This window comes from Plutella xylostella, chromosome 6 (assembly GCF_932276165.1).
Source record: "Plutella xylostella chromosome 6, ilPluXylo3.1, whole genome shotgun sequence".
Classification (NCBI taxonomy): Eukaryota; Metazoa; Arthropoda; class Insecta; order Lepidoptera; family Plutellidae; genus Plutella; species Plutella xylostella.
This window is the reverse complement of record NC_063986.1, coordinates 12,125,899-12,146,076: the sequence shown is the minus strand read 5'-3', so window position 1 is coordinate 12,146,076 and position 20,178 is coordinate 12,125,899. Positions and strand designations below refer to the sequence as shown.

Sequence of the window (20,178 nt, the reverse complement as noted above, 5' to 3'; positions counted from 1 at the left end):
GGTAACGTAATAATTATAAATAAATGTATTGTCATGAGCTGCGCCTATTCTCTGACTTACTTACACCTTGGAATTGGTTGGAAATTACTATGTTAAGATTAATAAAAATAATATTATATTATGTAACAAGATAGTAAAAAAACTCTAGTCATAAAACAAAAGTTTTCATCATTTTTGTAGACGATTCAGTTAGAACTTTCATTCTGTGACCGCGTTGAATTCTTTTGTATGGAAATTTTGTTCGAAGCTCAAAAATACAAGGCTTAGTAGTTTGTGTCGTTATTTTTGACCTTTTAAATTACAATTAGGCATACAATAAATGTACGTTTTACCGTATGTGTGGTGTACTGGCATGTGATAGGGCGCGTCCACAGGCGCGTGAGAACCGCGCCACCTGTCCTGTCTTCCCGCGCGGAGGTCCCGGGTTCCCATACCGCACCGTCACGCCGACTGACCCCGACCCACTGTCGCAAGTATTTTATACATAAACACTTACACTTTTAAGGGTAATTTTATGCTGTGGGAAGCTACTAGTCCTGTAAACATGGTCGAATTAGACATATTCCATTTATAAAAATAATTTATGAAAAAACAGTACCTAATTACACACAAACTACATTATGAGTATGATAAAATCAATCTGAAAAAAAAAATGGTTGGTTTTTGTACCTACCTATATAATTTAGTAAGTGTGAAAGTCTGAATGTTCATGGTGTTTAATCGTTACATAAAACGTACGTATAAAAACGGAGTCATAGAAAATAATTGAAAAATTTCGCTACCATTATTTTAGTTCAGAGAAAAAATTCACTCATCTGACAAAAAATTAAACCAACAAATCGCCTCATAATTCACAGAATGTTTACAAACCACGCGGCGAACACCGCCGATGTCTATAATCGACGACCAAACCCGTGATCAGTTTAATCACTTGCTTAGACCGGATATTTTGTGAACACCAAACAAAAATTACTGGCGGAGCAAAAAAATATTCCCAAAAATAAGGGCTTAGGTAGGTGAAAACAATTTCATAATTATTTCATATCAATTATTATTGGTAAGACAAAAATTGTCAATGTAAAAAAAGTCAACACAAATTGTTAATAACTAATATTGGCGGCTTATTTTAGTAAACTTAATCCTCAGGTAGTAATTGGATGGTTCATATCGTAATTGGTGGCGGAACAATGCAAATATTAGCAAATATGACAACGCGGCTTATCTTTGTCCCGGACACCGGCGGGGCTGCCGGGGCGGCTCCGGGGCGGCGGCGGCGGCGGCGGCGGCGGCGCGTGATGTCACTACTTGCGACAAAGACAAGGTTTTGCATTTTTTGTCCTCTCTAAGGATCCATAGTCATTGCGTTCATAATTATGGAAATTGGGTTATAATAATAATTTTTAGCGTATCGTAGGAAATGGTTTATACCGGGTGAAAGGATTGGCTTATCAGATTAGTGCATTGGACTGCTCAGGGTTCATTGGACTACGTATACGAGGAGCCGGTCATTGTTGTGTATGTTGGGTATTATTTTGTGCAGTGTTAAATAAATGTATTATCTATCTTTCTTTGTTAGATAAAGGTATATTACTGTAGCACAGAATAATAACTATGAAAAAACAATAAAAGATCCCAGGAAGTCTAAATTGAATAATGTCTGCTAATTTTGATTCAGACATGCATGTTGGTAAAATATTAGGTGAACATAACGATTAAAGCTAATATTTAATTGACTTTATTATAATAGGGATGAGTCAAATTAATTTGTGACCTACGGAGTTATGATAGACTGATCGGTTATACTCGTATTCTTGCTCCAATAGGCAACTTGGATAACGGTTCAAAGGGAACGAGGAAAAAAGTACTGTTACCATATCATTTTTTTTGTTTTGCTTTGTAATTCGAAACATCTAAAAAAGTATAATCGGAAGTTTTTACCGGAACCGTTAACCTCCCCCCCTCCTAACCCCGCGCATGCGTCGGCTCTTGTTACTGTTCTATGCGATGAAGGTTTATTTTAATTTTTTGCGTAAAGCACATTATTCCAGTCAACTGACTCGCGCCTACATCGGTGTCCCGTTTCTTCGTGGGTTAAGTAGATATTTGTACGCGGTGATATATCGGTCTCTGATCGGTCTGCTATGTTTTATACGGCAAAAATTTCATCAGCTCAAGTCAAATTTGTCGAAATGTCAATCAACCTTTTTCACTTTCATCGAGTATTTTCATCCTAATGGACGTTCCTCCGACGGTGTACATTGCTTAAATACGTTGCAGGCTGTGAACTTGCTTGGCAGACAATACCAGCTTCTAAGTTACTGTCGTATGTTATAAGCTTTTGTGACAGTGTCTCCATCTTCTAGTAGTAGACATGAGATTTAATTGTGTATTTTTATGTTTATTAGAAAAATAAATATATGTAGGTATGTATAGTATGTATACCCACCTGCCTACTCAAACTTGAGCTTAAACTCATGAATGAATTAACAGCGTAGTATTTATCTCAGTGTCCTGAGCCTGGGAGCTCTGGTCCGGCGATGCCACCGGCGGCGGCGGCGCGGGCGTGCGGGCCGGCTCGGGTTACCGCGGACCCAGCGCCCCGGCCGGCCGCAGTCAACACCTACGTACTTAGGTACATGCTTATGCCACCACCGCAGTCGACAATGGACCTGGTATTCTTGATGATAGATCACTGCAATGGAATTCTTGGAGTTTCGTGTACCTACCTAGATGTAGATTATATGCGCGTATGTCTTGATTTATGTCAATGCATTATTAAATCAAAAAGCTTGAATATAGCAACTAATCACTATCCTATATTTGAGAATAACTACTCGCTACGGAATGAACTTTACTTGCACGTTGTAGTACAGGATGCGTCCAGCGTATTTGGTACAAAGTAACGATGCTGCGTACTGAGTATGTACTACGGAACCCGCACCTCTCCGGGGCGCGCGGGCCCGGCCGGGATGACTGCGGGACGCGCATGCGCCGCGGACAATAGGATCATGCACACTGTCATTTGTTTTTTCAACACTTTTTTCTTCTAATTACTTTACTAATAGTACAGTTTGTTTTAGAAAGTTGGAGGCGGTAGCCAATATGGCTATTCTTTCAACTAATTTCAACATTGGTGGGCAAATATCCTTGTTAATTGGTTTTGTATATGGCCATTTTTTTATTTATCCTTCTAACTATTCACTTGAAAAAAAACAACTAAATAATTTATATTGAAGCGCCTCGCTTCCAAACCCAACCACAACCAGTCTCTCACAAAATCAATAAAACGTTTCAAATAAAATGCTCAATTATTTAATAGCGGCCTTCAATACGAAAAATTACGGTACGGGAGAAATATTTGTATGAAAAAATGATGGTGTTTTTTGTAATGAATTGAAAGGATCTTTTCTTTTGAGGATGTTGCGTGCGCGACCGGAGCGGCGGCGGCGGCGGCGGCGGCGGCGGCGGCGGCGGCGGCGGCGGCGGCGCGGGCAAGGACAACCTGTATACTTAGTAATACGTTTCTTCATGAATTTACTAGATGTAGTTTGCAGTAGCTGTACTAATATTACACTATGCTTTTAATATTCATTCATTTTAAATACATAATATAAGTAGTAGATTCCCCATATCTTATACAGATACAAAGTAACTGAACGGATGTTGTTTGACTTTGATCGCATGATCATGATTTTCAGTAGTCGTTTGATTTTGTTTGGAATTAGAAATGTGTTGTAGTTCGTGCGGGTTAATTGCCGGAGGTGTGAACACGCGCCCCCGCGCCCCCCGCGCCCGCCCCCGCGGCGCCCCGGGGCACGTCCACACCTCGCTACAGACTGCTCAACACTTCAGCAGCTATTTTCAAATTATAATAATTGATTAGACGTGCGATCAAATCATCGGGATTCGATGTTGCCTCCGGCCGCGGGAAGGCTTATATCAATATATATCAAAAATAAGATGAGACGTAGAGAGCAGGCGGTGCAGCGCAGATATATTCATGTAGGTATGTGACACTGTATAGACAGAAACGTGGATCATACAGCTGAATATTGTTATAAAATAAATTGCAGTATGACCGCCAGCCACAGCCGAGTACTCATCTAGAACCTAGAACTAGGTAGCACAAAGTCGCCCTGACGATGATAATCTTTAGCTGATTTTTAACCGTATTGATTTTAGCTTTATGCCCAGGATAAGATTTAACAGTGAAATCATTAATGATTATTGATAAGAAATCGAATATAGGTACTTATACATGGAATGGTGTGAAATAAAGTGTTTCAATTACTGAAACCCCCAGTTAACTTGAGTATGGTGAGTGTATTTGCATGTGAGTTTTTTCTTCGCGCTCGCTACTTTGCTACATTTAACAAAAGTAAGTAAGTAAGTAGGCCTGCGGCGTGTGTGCTCCCTGCTGTGTGGACCTGTTGTGTTGTGTTGTGTTGTTGTGTTGTGTAGTTGTGCAACGTTGTGCGAACAATGCGCGAGCTGCGACCCACAACGCCAACAAGGCTCGCCATGGTCCAGACGTTTTGCCATAATTTCAATTTTCGCGAAATTCAATTCATCGCAGGCGTAAGTTTAAAAACTAATTAGCTGCATTCATCTTTTGTGAGGAACAAGGTCAGGCCGCTGCGATCTGGAGCACCCTTTATGTGCCCGGGGCGCGGCGGCGCGGCCCGGGGCGCGGGGACAGAGCCATTACCCCGTATTGTATCTCACGGCTCTGATGAAACATATTGGTCTGACCGATATAAGATTCTTGCTTTGCTGGTTCAGAGATTCTGTTTATGGTTACGATACGTTCACGGAAGGCATTTCCCATCAGTTCGCACGCGACCGCGGCCTACAATAGAATTGCTGCGCCGCTGTCCACTGCGGCTATGAGTGATGTCATCAACAGAATCTGTCGATACTTTATTGAAACCTAAGACTTGACAATAACAATGTGTTTGTCCGTATGAAATCAAATTATGAACCTAATTCTTCAATTTTGGATTCATTCAAAACCTTTAATAAAGTGAACTAAATAAGAAATTGTGAGGTAAGTACCTATTTCATTCACTTAACGTGGCATCAACAAAGCCAAAAATATAACGTTAAATAATGGTTTTTACATAGTCCTGGCGATGATCTACCGGAAGGAATATAGGTACAGATTGTATTCGAATATACTTGATGTATCCATTATAAGTATCGATACTACTAACTCATATTCCTACCGACTACATAGTTATAGCGCATCCCTCGGCCGACCGCTGGTCACGGACCGCGGGGCACGGACCTCGCCTCGTCATGTCGCATTACTGATGTCGCACACATTACCAACACCGCAATTTATAAAGAATCTACTACAAATTGATAGCAGTCCACAGTAATGTGTAGCGGTACCCACCTGTACCCTGTCAAGCGAGTGATACGACTACTATAGCACTTACAGCAGTTGAGCAGTGAGTTGGACCTCTCCGTGCCACATCATCATCAACCAAATTGATGAAACAGCAATTCTAACATCCTATTTCCTTTATTCATCATTTCCTATTCTTCCTATAATAAGCGGGATGGTGCCATAATGTTCGTATATGTGACCTCCCAGGTGGATTTTTTCAAGCGAAATAACAGTTTAAACGGTTGTGGTGTCAAAATCGTCGGCGCGGCGGTGGCGCCCTGTAATCTCAGTAAGCGGTGTCTATCGAAGGCTGTGTTTACACGCACTTAGCGCGAAGTGTGATCTTACTAACTTCCGTTTTATATCAAGGTTGTCATAGTTGTAGCTATAATAACTCAATTTGGCTGGCCTGTCAGGGTCAAATCCTAAAATCTAATACTCAGTCAAATCTACACAAAACATAACATTTAGTACCTAATATTAATATGTGAGCAGACATGGTCCTGCCAATCACTCACTAGGATGTCCGATGAGTCAATATGTAAGGTAGACCGCGGCGGCCTGCACTAGCCTCCGCCGCCGCGCCCGGGCGATCAATCCGCGCAGTGTGGGGCCATTGTTCCACAGAACGTATTTACATAATTTCAGTAAAACAACTTTGTTAACTTAATAAAGAAATCAAGCGAACACAGGATTCATGTCGAGTTGCCCCTGAATATTTATACGTTCATAATGGAAAGGGTAATCTTCTGATTAGAGCAAAAAAAATTTGAGAAATACTCATTCATTTCTATATTCCAGCCTCTGAATAATTAGGAACAAAAAGAAAGAATTATACTATACATGAAATTTTAGTATACTTAAAGGATTCAAATCAGATCCAACCATGTTGTGAGTGGATTGCAGTTCGCACCCGCTGCCGCCGCCGCCGCCGCCGCTGCCGGGCGGGTTATGTTACGACCACCGGCTGCGTTGCTCTCAGAGCCTATCTCTGAGGCCTAACGACGTAACGACAAATATTTTCACATGGTTGCAATCTATACTTAATCAAATTATTTAAAAGATTTAAAAAAATTGTAAACTATTTAGAAAAAATATATTTGAAAGTTCAACAGTTGATGGCAATATTATGACTTAAATAATAAAATAGAGAAGAATCATTAAAAAGCTCGCGGGAAAAACAAGTGAAATTAATGTGGGTGGCGGCTGTAATAGTCACCCTATTATTTTCTTGTTTTTTTCAGTATTTTGTTTCTTGCTTATTTCTTATTACGATTGCACTACTACAGGTAGTAACAGAGCAAAGTTTAAGTATCGCACCTACCTATTCGAATTGGCGCATGACTACGTTCGTACACCGTAACGTTACTAACCCTGCTGTAAATATACAGACGAAATAAGAAACCAAAAGCAGTTGAAAGGAAGTAAAGTAAGAATTATCTGTATTATTTTGTAACTCCGATTATGACGTTTCCTGGATGATGAAGAATTATGAATTGTGTGGTGCATAACTATAGTTAAGTAAGTATATAATTAAAGTTCAAAGCTCATTTGTAACACATAGATTACAAACAAAACCAAAGGTCAAAAATGGGGAGAATCAAAAAGTCGGGCGCATTCTATCAAACAATAGCGAATAATATCAGCACACGCAGCGCCCGAGGGAGCCAATAATTAATGATGATTGGCCTCAAATTACGCACTCACAAGTATGTGGCGTCCCGCTCGCACCCGCGGCGCCGCGGCTCGCGCGCTCCCTGTCGCGCCCCCGTGCGCCCGGGACCCCTATATAAGCGCCAACAGATAGCGGGACCAGCCAGACCCTTGTGGGACACGACTTGTGACGCACCTTGCTCTATACCTGTAATCATCAACCTGATCTGCGATGTCGGTGGAAGCGTGCGCGATGTACGGGCGGGACGTGTTTGGCTCGGAGCTGCTGCAGTACGGCGAGGAGTACCTGTGCGGCGGCGGCTGGTCGCCGGACTCGGGGCGCGCATCGCTGGAGGGCGGCGCGTCCCCGCCCAGCGACGACGCCGAGCACATCGCGTACCGCGGCGTGGAGGACGAGGGCGGGCGGCGGCGCGGGGCCAGCCCGGCCGTGCTGCGGCGCCGGCGCCTGGCCGCCAACGCGCGCGAGCGGCGCCGCATGCAGAACCTCAACAAGGCCTTCGACCGCCTGCGCCTGCACCTGCCCTCGCTGGGCGCCGACCGCCAGCTCTCCAAGTACGAGACGCTGCAGATGGCGCAGACCTACATCGCCGCGCTCTACGACCTGCTGCAGTAGGCGCCCCCGGTGCCTGTGGGCGTCGCACACCGGCTGCAAGCGACCCCACTGCCGCCAGCACGCGCGACAGCACATAGTGAAATTAGACTCTTTAAATGTTGCAGAAGTTAGAAGTTACAGGGATATTATTTATTCTAGAATCTAAGAGATCAATTTACCAGAAATACTCAAGACGTTACCACCTAGCTAAAAGTAAAGTATGTTTCTTTACTCTTCTTTAATTTTAAGTTTCGGTGTTGAATTTCGAGTCCAGTTTCAAGTTGCTTGAAAGTGTTTACGCTTATTTCGTTATAATGAGTCCGCCGCAGAGGTTGTAGTGGCCGAGTCCGTCCTCTGCCGAGTGTCATCTTGCCGACAAGTATTATTGAACCCAAACCCCCGGCAGCCTCCAGCACCAGCCCGCAGCCACATGCCGCGGGGGTAGCGGAGGCTGCTCCGGGAACCACAAGACTGGGGACCGTAGAGTCACTATTGTTATGTAGATATTATTGTAAGTGCTATTAGATTGTAATTTGTTTGTGAATATTATGTAATTTTAGCAAAGACAATTTATGAAAATAAATGAATTATGTTTAAAAAATATTACATACCAATTTTATTTAAATCCCTTACTTTTATCTACCTCGTTTTTCAGTAATCTTGACTTTACAGCAATGCATACTTTACAGCTTTTTAATTCCAATAACACATAAGCTACCTACTTTATATATCCTTACAATACCGAGGATTTAGGACTTTATTTAGAATACGGGAAAACATTAATTTCCGATTTATTTATACTTTAATCATAACAAGTAAAGTAACTGACAGTACCTAGATATCCAGTAGAATTTGATTTTAGTTTTTACAATATTATATTATTGGAAGAGATTTGTAGATAGATCTAGATCTAAGACCGTTATTAATCAAGTCGCCTTACAAAGAACAGTAAACATAACACTATTGAATGGTACTTACCATCCGTCTCGCAGAAACCTTTACCAGAAGACGTCTGTTTTTGGATAGATAATTGGACGATTACCTTCAATACTGGGATTACGGTTGAGTTTTAATCTTCAGCAAAAATTAGTATGTATTTGTTTTACAAGTCAAGGCTTTATTTAGCAAACTATTTGAAGTCATCCAGTGCAGTTACGAACCTATTATCTTACGAACACTTAGCCTACGCATCTTGCAGACGCGAATTCTGAAAGAAACTTTGCTCTGTTCTATTTTGAAAGATTATTTGGTTTGTGTAATCTAGGGTTTCGTTTTTCCCGACCTTTTTCTGTTCCCGGGAAACGGGAATTATTTTGAAGATTTCCCGGGAATTCCCGGGAAACGGAAATTTATTTTAAATGCTTGGTTTTGCTATTTTCTGGTATTAAAAGTCTATAAAATAGTATATTAAAACTCTTACAATTAAATCAAATATGTATACTTTTATCACTCGTATAGGTAGAAAAAGCAACAGTCAGATAAATAAAATTAACAATCAAAATTACATATAATGATTTGTTTTACATGCCTAATCATTTGTTTTTCTTAATTGTAAATTAAACAATAACAAAGGTATTACAATTAACAATTTGAAAAATAGAAAATTAATCACACTTGAGGTAATGTTTTAGAAAAATTAATTCATTCAACGATTTATCGCTCAACCTACTTCTTATTTTGGTTTTTTATATGCGTTAGTAATTTTATAAAAAATAAACGCGGACGTAAAACGGGGACATAAAAAAAAATATGACAGGTGTCACACTAGTGTTAGCTTCTTTGGTGGTATACAAGGTGTTGCAAAAAGGGTATACTAAGCCGAAAGCTACATGTGCAGCATGGTATATCTAAAACCCGAAACTATATTGGTCACGTGACTTTTTACTATGGACAATGACTTTTTTTTCGCGAATTTTGAAATTCTGATTTCCGTTTCGGGCTTAGATATACCATGCTGCACATGTAGGTTTCGGCTTAATATACCCTTTTTGCAACACCCTGTATATGTAAAAGCCGATCAATTGTTTGGTTTTAGGTAGGTGGGAGGACCAACAGATAAATAAAGATGAAAATATTGAATTAGGAAGTGGTGAAACAAAGTGATGTAGATGAGTCATTTATCTTTGCAATGCAGCTGCGCGAAAACAATAACACGTATGATTTTCCAAAAACAATAACTGGTAGGAGAAACAGATAGATAAAGACGAAAATATAGCAAAAAATCGATAAAAAATCAAACCCGGGAATTCCCGGGAATGCTATTTTTTTCCCGGTTTCGGGAAGGACAAATTTCCCGGGAATTCCCGGGAACGGGAATTCCCGGGAAAGCGGGAACGAAACCCTAGTGTAATCGTAATTGTTTAGCTACATTGAAAAAGATAATCGTCTGTATTAGGTATCTAGAGGTAGAAGGTGATTCAGCTTCAGCGGGTCACTCTTTCTTATAAACAAAAAAATGACCATGGATAGCTTTCATTCTATCGTAAATCTAGAGCAACCCTCCACGACGCCGCTGACAGTCAGATATTCAAATGAGCAGATGCGCTCGCCCTCCGCGCCGTCGGAAGTGCTCGCCGGCGACCAGCTACACAGAAATAGGACAATTGCTTTTTGCTAGCGAATGCATACCTGACGGTTTTATTTTGGCTCGACGATTGCCGACAATAAAAGTTATTATTACCTATTGAAAAGGGTTTTGTTTTAGAATACATTGATGAATAGAACATATTAAAAATCTTAATTTAAAAGGATATTTAAGATGTCTCTATTATTACAATAATTATAATCGGCTATTATATCCGCGTAGGTGCGAGTGTGCGGGGCCGCTCTGTCATTACGCGTGTGAACATAATCACCGTCTGTCATACCTGCCGAGTGACGTCTGACGGCTCGGGACGTCTTCATCTCGCCCCTCGAAGCCTCCTGCGAACTGTGCAGTCATCGTCATTCAGATTCATTTCGCCAACAGCTTATTGAAACTTTGATAACGTGTAATTAATGTCATCCGATCATTTTCGCTAACGGTCCTGTCAAGATCTTGACGCATCCATCCTCATCATCTGATCTATAACCTAGCGGCATGTTAAAAAAATTCTATCGTGTAAGCTATAGAGGTGATATTTCTAAGCTTTTCCGGCGGTAGGTAGCCTGTACTTGACATTGAAGTGCGCACGGCGCATGCGCGCAGCAGCCGGGCTCTGATTGGCTGGAGCTCGGCCAATCACTGCGCGACTCATAGAGCACTATGGATTCAATTGTCGCATTGTAATGCACATAGAGAGTGAGAGGGGCAGCTTGAATATAATAGAGTGTTTAGTGGCTGGCGGCCGCGAGTATCTAAATACACTAATGTGCGTATTGCGTAGCTCTCACCGTAGCGCTACGCCGCTACGCGCTACGCGTGTCGTAGCTACAATTAAAGTCATACAACATACATAGCTCAACAGAAACATATAAATTATTATTTTATACAACATAGTAGAAATCTTATTATAAACATAAATACAGTAAAATAGATGCCTGTAAAAACGAATTAAAATGTCAGTAGAAGTGTTATTTTGAACACGTCGTCTCGTTGATTTCAAGGGTTCATCGAGGTTCCTTCTAATTTGGGGTGGTTTAATAATTGTTCCAGGAAACATCACAATTTACCAGATTTGTATTGAGATAACAATCTACATAGTAAAAAGCAAGCTAATACTAGCACCTACATAACATTCTAGACTGAAACAACCTAGAAATACGACATCCGGTAAATGTATTCGTGGAGACGAGGAGTGACTTGCAGCGAGTTGGTTCAGGGTTGTAAAATAAAACAACACTCAGTCTCGATAGATCAGAGCAATCGATGGGATATTCCCAGCAATTGTGATCCCAAGGTGCTTGTGTAAGTACTCGTGCGCAATTTAGGTGATTTCATAGTCGTGTTAAAGCTGCACAAATATATTGAAATGCTCGCGAAAATACCTTTCGAACCTAATTTGAGCATTATCGTTGAACTGAGTGACCTGACAGAGTAATGGCGGCGTATCCGTCCGTGCGTGCCCCCGCGCCCCCCGCCGCCCCCCGTGCGCCCCCCGCCGGCCCCCGCGGCCCCCGCGCCCTCACGGGGGATCAGCTACACATCATGTAATTGTTTAATGGCTGAGAGATTATCCGAATCCGCCGACATCGCGAGAACTGTACCGCGGGACTAATTGAACGATTACCTACATTTAAATGTTCAAAGAATTAAAGTTAAAGAATACGTATTTAAAATTAAAAAGTATTTCTGGTGCAAGCGATCTCCGCAGGTGTTTCTGTGTGGAGGAGCTCGGGGTCTGAAATTAATCTTTATTAATTCACCGATTTTATCCTAATTTTAAATTGCGCTAATTATGATACTGTACCTACAGAAGTTTCTGAAATTATTATCATGTTAAATACTTACTTACTCCGCTGGCTCAGCGACCCAAAGTGAGTCTTGGCCTCCGATACAAGAGATCGCCACTTCTGACGGTCCAGTGCAGTCTCCCGCCAGTCTACGACTTGTAGCTCGCGCAGGTCCGCCTCCACCGCGTCACTCCAGCGGTATCTAGGCCGGCCCACCGGTCGGCGCCCCGTCGGACGGCCCATGTAGGCTCTTTTTGCGCTACGATCTTCTCCCATTCTCTGGAGATGGCCTAGCCAGCGAAGTCTGTGGGCTTTTGTTTCTCCCACTATGTTAGCCCCCGCCATCAGATCTTCCAGTTCGTTTTTCAGGACTCTCCAGCTTCCATCGGGTCTCTGTCTTGGGCCAAAGATCTTCCTTAGAACCTTCCGTTCCGCCACCAGCAGTTTGCTCTCTTCTTTCTGCGTTAACGTCCAGGCCTCACACCCGTACATCAGTATCGGTCTTATTACCGTTTTGTAAATTCTGAATTTGGTGTTTCTGCTCAGAAGCCTAGACGTCAACACTTTATGCAAAGCGGCACTGCAGCGCAGGAAGCTTTGGATGCGGGTATCGATTTCCTCGTCGCGAGTGTTCGTATCTGTGACAGTGCAGCCTAGGTATTTAATGTTATAGCTAGGTATTATGTTAAATAATAATTATTTTTTAATTTTCAGTGTTTTGAATACAGCGTGACAACTGTGGACCTTCCTCGTACATCAACTTGTCTAAGGTCTCAAGCATTTAGGGATGCGGGAAGTGCGTGTTGCCTGTAACATTATAAAGAAATACTTAATAATCAATTCTTAAAAAATACTTGCTAACAAAAACTCTCTACAAGAAATAGTGGAACGGAAGGAGTGGGCGTCCCGGCACATCAATATTGAGAAACTAACATTAGAACCTTCAGAACAAACTATAATTTCCCTTCAAAATACCAACCACCGCCGCGGATACGCAATATTAATGAGACATTGATTAAAACGACTTAATTTAGTGTACGGATTAATTTACGCTCTGGTCGAGGGTGGATCTAAGTGTTTTTTAATGGTTAGATACCTCTGGGTTTTAGTTTTTAATTAATATTTTAAGGAAAAGGGAGGAGTATTCGGTTAAGCGAGATTTATCTCTCCAAGTTATATTGTAGACGTTCTAAGCGCTGGGATCACTCACGTTGAAGAGTGAAAGCAAGAGCAGCATACAGCCCGCGCCGCCCGTGACCCGGCACCTGTCCGCGGCTCCACGACTACAGCAGGACACATCTACGAAGTGCCGGAGCCTAATTTATCGCATTTAAATAAGCATAAAAATTATCTGTATACAAATCTTTATCGGTTACTACAGTAAAACAAACAATAAAGCTTGCGGGCGCGAGCGGGACGGCGCGCTTCGGCCGAGCGGGACGGCCGACGCTCGCCGCTCTTCCGGTTGCGCCGGCGCAGGTGACACACAATTTATTCCGAATTTGAAAACCGAAAGATATTTTATTCGAAATGATTCAAACGGCTTTTTAAATATGGCCATCGCTTAAGCCGCGGTGGCGGTTGACAGTTTTATTTGTCGTCGACAAAAATCATCACAAAAAGTATTTGATTTATTTGAAAATAATGCTAGTTGGTCGTTTCCCGGGAGGCTCCCCGCGGCGCCACAGAGTGGCCGCAGACGCGACACGGCGAGGCGGGCCGGCTGGGAGGCTGCATGGTAGCTGGGTGCTGGGCTGCTGGACTGGGGCTGGTGGTTGGCTAGCTGGGTGTCGAGGCGGCTTTTAGCTGGCTAGGTGGGTGCTAGGGCGGCTGGGCTTTGTGCCGGGGCGGCTGGGCTGGGGGTGGGCGGCCGGCAGTTTTGTGGCTGGGCGGCCAAGCAGCAGAAATTTTCGTGACTGTACGTCATAATATAGCTCTTCGCCCTTCTCACAACACTTATTATCTATTTGGTAGGATATACATAGTAAAAATAATGTACAATATTACTTTACCTATTGGAGTATGTATTTTATTATAAGCTTTTATGAATCGTATTACTTACTTATTCCCAATCTCCGCTGGGGAGCAAAGGGCCGAAGTGTAGTGAAATGAATTGTATTGTATGAAAATAATGATCTATGTGCTATTCAAAACTGTGTCGCCTCTGGTCGGTGCTTACTCTCTGCGACGCATATCGCACGGCGCGGCTCACTCGCCAATACTCTCCCACGTCACCTGTCCGCTTCAACTATCTAGTTTCGCATCTATTTGTTTTCGCATTTCATTACAGATGGGATAGACAATGAAATTAAATTAAATGCAAATAAGTTACAGGAACTGTTGGTTTACGTAGCTACTACGTAGTCGTAATATCAAATAAGTAGGTGTCGTTGGAATATTGCGTATAGGTATAATGGGAAGAAGAACATAGTAGCTACCTATTTTGTTTCTAAAGGAAACTAAATACTTTACCTGTAAAGCAATACAATGGCAGGGAGATACTTATATTCCCAGCGGGCAACAACATAATCATTTGCTATTATCATATTTCGATCGTTTATTTCACTTCGGCACGCCTGACAAATTAACGTGACAGAAATTATCGTTTACGGCAATTCTTTACAAAATAGCTCCCGAATATCTGAAATTGCTACTTAAAGATTAAATGTTATAATAAATGGATTTTTAATACTCATAAATTCTTTATTAGAGTATATTGAGAAATCATTTCAAGCGACTTAAGTTCAGCAGGACAAAAACTGCAGTAAAAAACTTTATAGAATCTTTTTAAATGTATTTTTAATCTATCTATAAATTTTGAATATTACAGACTATCTATCAATAGGTATCAATGTATTGAATGAAGAAGGGGACAGATTTATTTAATATTTTTTACTTGAGTTTCATTTCATTCATTTATTTATTCATTCACAACATGCTGTCATATTTGAAATTACAATGGGGACTTAATTCTAACTTAATTCTAAAAAATACAATTTTCAAGGGTAATTTACACATGAGATATTAATAATTAACAATAGTAAAAATAATAATAATAATAATAAAACAATAGAAGATAAGTAAATTAATTAATTCAAATTGTAATAACATAAATTTAATTTTAAACATTATCTAAAAATTAAAATGTCGATTTAAAAAAAAATAATCATGTCAAATAATAATACAATAACTACAAATAAAAATAAAATAAAAATATTAGTCATTTAAAAATTCGTCTATTGTGTAGAAGCACTTTTCCAATAGATGTTTTTGTAATGTATTTTTGAATGAAGCTATTTTATCAATTTGTTTTAGGTGTGAAGGAAGTTTATTATATAAAGTGATTGCCTGGTATCTTGCACTGTGTTTTGCGACTTGCAGAGTTGGGTGCACAGTATCTATGCGTATGTCTTTCCTCCTAGTTTTATTACGCGCAGTTTTATTTTCGGGAGATTCAAATCTCGGTAGGTTCTTTGCTAGCTTGGTAAGCAAGACATAAATATACAGACATGGAACTGTCAGTATGCCTAACCGAACGAAATGTTCCCGACACGACTCCCATGGTGGAATCCTAACCATTGTACGAATTGCTCGTTTTTGGCAAGTAAAAGCTTTCTTGGTGTTATAATCGTAACTGTGGCCCCAAAACATGATGCTATATCTTAACCGGGATTCCACCAGCGCGTAATATACCATCTTAAGATGATTTAGACTCAGCTCATCCCTCAAACTTCTGAGGGCATAACAAGCTGAGCTTATGGAACCCTCTATTGCTTGAAGTTCATGCTTCCAGTTTAGAAGTGAGTCTATATGGATACCGAGAAACTTCACTTCGTCAACAAGTTCAATTTTATCTCCGTTTAGCTCAATATCAAGTTTATCATTATTTCTTACAGTATTTCTAAACAGTATCGCACTCGTCTTATTTGGATTAAGGACTAGCTTATTTGCACTAAACCACATGTTAAACGCTGACAGAGCTTGGTTAACTGATTGGCTCAATGCATCCATCTCATCGGAATGTAAAATTGCGTTTGTGTCGTCAGCAAAGACTACCAGTTTCATATCAGGGACTTTGTTTGTTATGAAATTGATAAGGTCATTCGTGAAAGTTATAAAGAAGATGGGTCCTAATATTGATCCTTGTGGAACGCCTCTGCTGATCTTAACCGCATCGGATTTTGCTACTCGTTCAACACCATTTTCAACATGTTTTATTTCGACGAATTGTGTCCTATTTTGTAGGTAGCTTTGAAATAGTGCGAGAGATTGACCTCTGACCCCATAGTACTCTAACTTTTCTAGCAGGATAGAATGATCAACCATGTCAAAGGCTGCACTTAAGTCGAGGAAAAGACCTACTACTTTTTTACGATCGTTAAGATTTTTAACGACGTCATCCACTAATGAGTCAATTGCATCAGTTGTTCCAATGCCCTTCTGGTACCCAAATTGTCTACTACTAAGCACATTATTTTGAATTAGGTGTTGCACAAGCCTATTCTTTAGTAACTTCTCGAATATTTTTGATAAAGTCGGAAGTAGTGAAATCGGCCTATACTTTTTAGGATCCGTCTTAGAGCCTTTCTTAAAGATTGGTAATATTTTCGCAATTTTTAATTGTTCTGGGAAAATATTTTCTTCAAAGCATTCATTAAAGAACAATGACAGTGGCTCAGCTAAAATATCTATATTCTCCTTGATAATACCTATGGGGACTTCATCATATCCACACGATTTTTTATTAACCATATTTGATACTACCTTTTCAACTTCTATTGGAGTGACATTATGCAGTCGCATACCGGTTTCAACTCTTTCAGTGTTGTCTCGTAGAAATGACTGTACAGTTTCAGAGTTATTGGAAGAAGCATTATCATTGTTATTAAATTGGTGTGAAAAAATTTTGGCTACTTGTTTGGGATCATCAATAATTTTACCCTCCATTTTGAGGATGAGTTTGTCCTTTAACCTAGCACCGTCCTTGTTCCTATGTTTATTTACTATTGTCCAAATATGTTTTGATTTATTGTCCGCTTTATCTATTTCCTGCTCAATTGTTAGTTTTTTCAAGCTTCTAATGACTTTACGATACTGTTTAATGTACCTAGATTTGTACTCCAGTATTGAGATATCGGCATTACATTTTGTTGCAGTGCTCAAGAAACGTTTCATTTTACTTGAAACCCTCAGTCCTTTTGTAATCCAGTTTATTTTGTTTTGTTTACCAAAATTGGTTTTCTTTTTCTTTTTTAAAAAGCTCTGATTAAATATTTCTGTAAATTTGTTCAAAAACGAATTTATACCCACAGATTTCCAGTCTTGCTGTGCAATTTTATCTCTAAAAAGATTGAGGTTATTTTTATTATACGTTCTCTGTTCCTTGTATACAAACTGAGTACAGATATTTTGTTTATTAAGTACATCTCCTTGTAAGGTACTGTTAAAAGTACCAGAAATGCTTGCATGTCCATCGCCTATATTGTTGTGGTCAATATCAATATTGGTGACGTCGGGCTCATTAACGTTTGTCAAGATGTTATCTATGCATGACATAGACTTATTTCGTACAAAGGTTACAGAATCGATTAGTGGTCTAAAGTTATAGCATGTCAATAGGTTTAGGAGGTCATATTTTTTTTGTTATTTGTTAAAATGTCAACATTGAAATCACCTACTAATATCAACTTCTTATTGAAAAAGTGCTCCAACAACTGCTCCAATCTACTCATAAAACAATCTATATTTTTATCCGTAGGGGTACGATACAAACAGCATATATTTAGATTTGTATTTACATCCCTTATTCCACAAACTTCGAAGGAGTCAATTTTATACAATTTTTTACATATTGCAAGTTCTTCGAAATGACTGTTATTTTGGGCCAATATGAGTGATCCTCCTCTTTTTTTTTTATTGACCCTAGCGGTAATTGCAGCAACGCAATAGTGGTTCATGCTAAATAACGGAGCAGAGGTGTTATTTAAGAAGTGTTCTGTAATACATACATAGTGGGGTTTAATTTTTAAATTATCTAGATAAAGTTCATATTCATCCTTTTTATTATTTATGCCACACACATTTTGATGAAGGATGTTTACACAAAGTGTTTTATTGACGAAAAAGTTTAGTTTGTTCTTCATGGGCTGGAGCGCCATCACTCTGCTGCTGTAGGTGGTTTATCTCCATCTTCAAGTTCTCAAGAGCACGTCTCATACCGTAGTTGTTTAATTCACCTTGTTTTCCGCTATACATATTATGATCATATGATAGCATAGAGTTTGTGTCATAGACATATACATGTTGATAGGTCAGAGCGTCCAGGTACATTAAATTGTTAAATATTTCCACCCTTGAGTTAAACATCATGTTATATTCACCAAATTTGTAAGTCGGTAAACAGATTATTGTGTTTGTGTGATCTATAGCTTGTGACAATTCGCGTATCATTAGGACTAAATTGCAATAGTCCTTTGTTTTTAAGAAATCTGCTTCTCCTATCATTATGATGCAGTAATCATCTCGGGTGAATGACTCAGTTTTCTTAGCAAGACTTCCCATTAGGTCTTTTAGACTTCCTCCTGTAGTAAGATAGTGACATAGGTTAAATCTATCCCCAAATGTTTCGCAAGCAATTTGAAGAAGTTCATTTCGTTTGTTAGAGCTTATGATACACATTTTATTTCTTTCTTTTATTTGTTCTGTTTTAATATTAGTAATTTGAGGTTTTTGTGTCATTTCTTTATTATGTACAACTTGCCTTGATGACTTGGCAGCAGTTGAAGGCATGCATATACTGCGTTCTTTCCCTTTTTGATCATTGCCTTTTTTTATTGGTGTGGAACTTGCCGATTGTCCCTTTTTTGGTGTTGCGTTTTGAAGCGTCTGAGCAGTCACTTTTTTATAGATGTCATTCTTTTGGGTCAGTTTGACAATGGTTTCTTTGAGATTCATGTTCTCTAATGATAAATTCTCAATTTCATAATTAGCAGTGCTTAACTGTAGGGTAAGATCGTCAATTCTTTTCGTAAGTTCCTGTATTGTGTTATCATTATCGTCACTTGTTGACATGTCTGGTAGACTGTTGGCTGAGTCATCTACAGTAATTTTAGATGAGTCTTTGGAATCTTCGCTCATATTTGCCTCAGATTGTGTCCTCGTACGCACACCTCGCAATGTTATATTTTTGAAGAAAGACATTTTTGAGTGTTATTTAGTTATAATTAAATGAAAAAATAATTTACACGACACACGTACAGTTACACGTACAATTTACAGACACACGTACTCGTGTACAGGAGTACACGACAGCCTGCGCTTCGACCGGAATCTGTTCAATTTGAAATTACTCTGTGTCGAACAGTAATCGATTTAATATCGCCGCATAATCTGCATGTCCCGGCGCAGGGGTCACTCCAGTTTAGGATCAACGAAGTTTCGGAGCAATGCTGTGCTAATCACGACCCTATCTCGTTGTAGTAAACGTATGGATTCTCTGAAAGCTCTTGTTGGTTTGCTGCTAGTGATGGTAGAGCGCACTTGTCCAGGACGGAAGCGCGGACAGATCCCGGATGCGCGGGACATGGCCACCGGAGCCGGGTTATTATTGCACCTTCATACTTGTTGTCATTTATTTTTGCAATCATTTATGGAGCACCTTATCGATTAAGTGCTTTGATGTGCCCGAATTATTGCGCGGATGCTTATGGAACATAGTTACTTTAAATGTATTTGTAGAGATCGACTAGCGTAGCGTCCTAAAGCCGCTAAAGGTATTTTTTTCCTGCGTACCACTACTCTCTCGTGTCATCTCGTTCTTCTTAATAGAGGCTTGTTATAATCAGCTTATATTTATTTATTTACACAATGATTGGTACAAGTTCGTAAGATCATAAGATCGCAGTAACTTGTCTGCATACTTCACTCAGCACTACATAAATTATTATAACTAGGCCTCCCGAAAGTTTTATCTTACTTAATATAAATTATGAAACAAATTAGTTACATGATGTGCACAATAAACGTCCTGATTCCATCAATATTGATCCCGTGAGAGGTTCTTGTGTATGAGTATGTGTGTGTGTGTGTGTGTGTGTGAGCGTGCGTCGGTGGATGATGATGATGATCGTCAATCAATTAGCATCAGCCC

The 20,178-nt window shown here is 40.0% G+C and overlaps 1 protein-coding gene across 1 annotated transcript; it reads left to right on the top strand.

The window, feature by feature from the left end:
- Positions 1 to 7,230: 7,230 nt before the first annotated feature.
- Positions 7,231 to 8,234, top strand: LOC105393237 (protein atonal). Its single transcript, XM_011564972.3, has one exon. It carries the CDS (start codon positions 7,278 to 7,280, stop codon positions 7,677 to 7,679), a length of 402 nt encoding a protein of 133 aa, XP_011563274.3. The 5' UTR covers positions 7,231 to 7,277; the 3' UTR covers positions 7,680 to 8,234.
- The last annotated feature ends 11,944 nt before the right edge of the window (positions 8,235 to 20,178 follow it).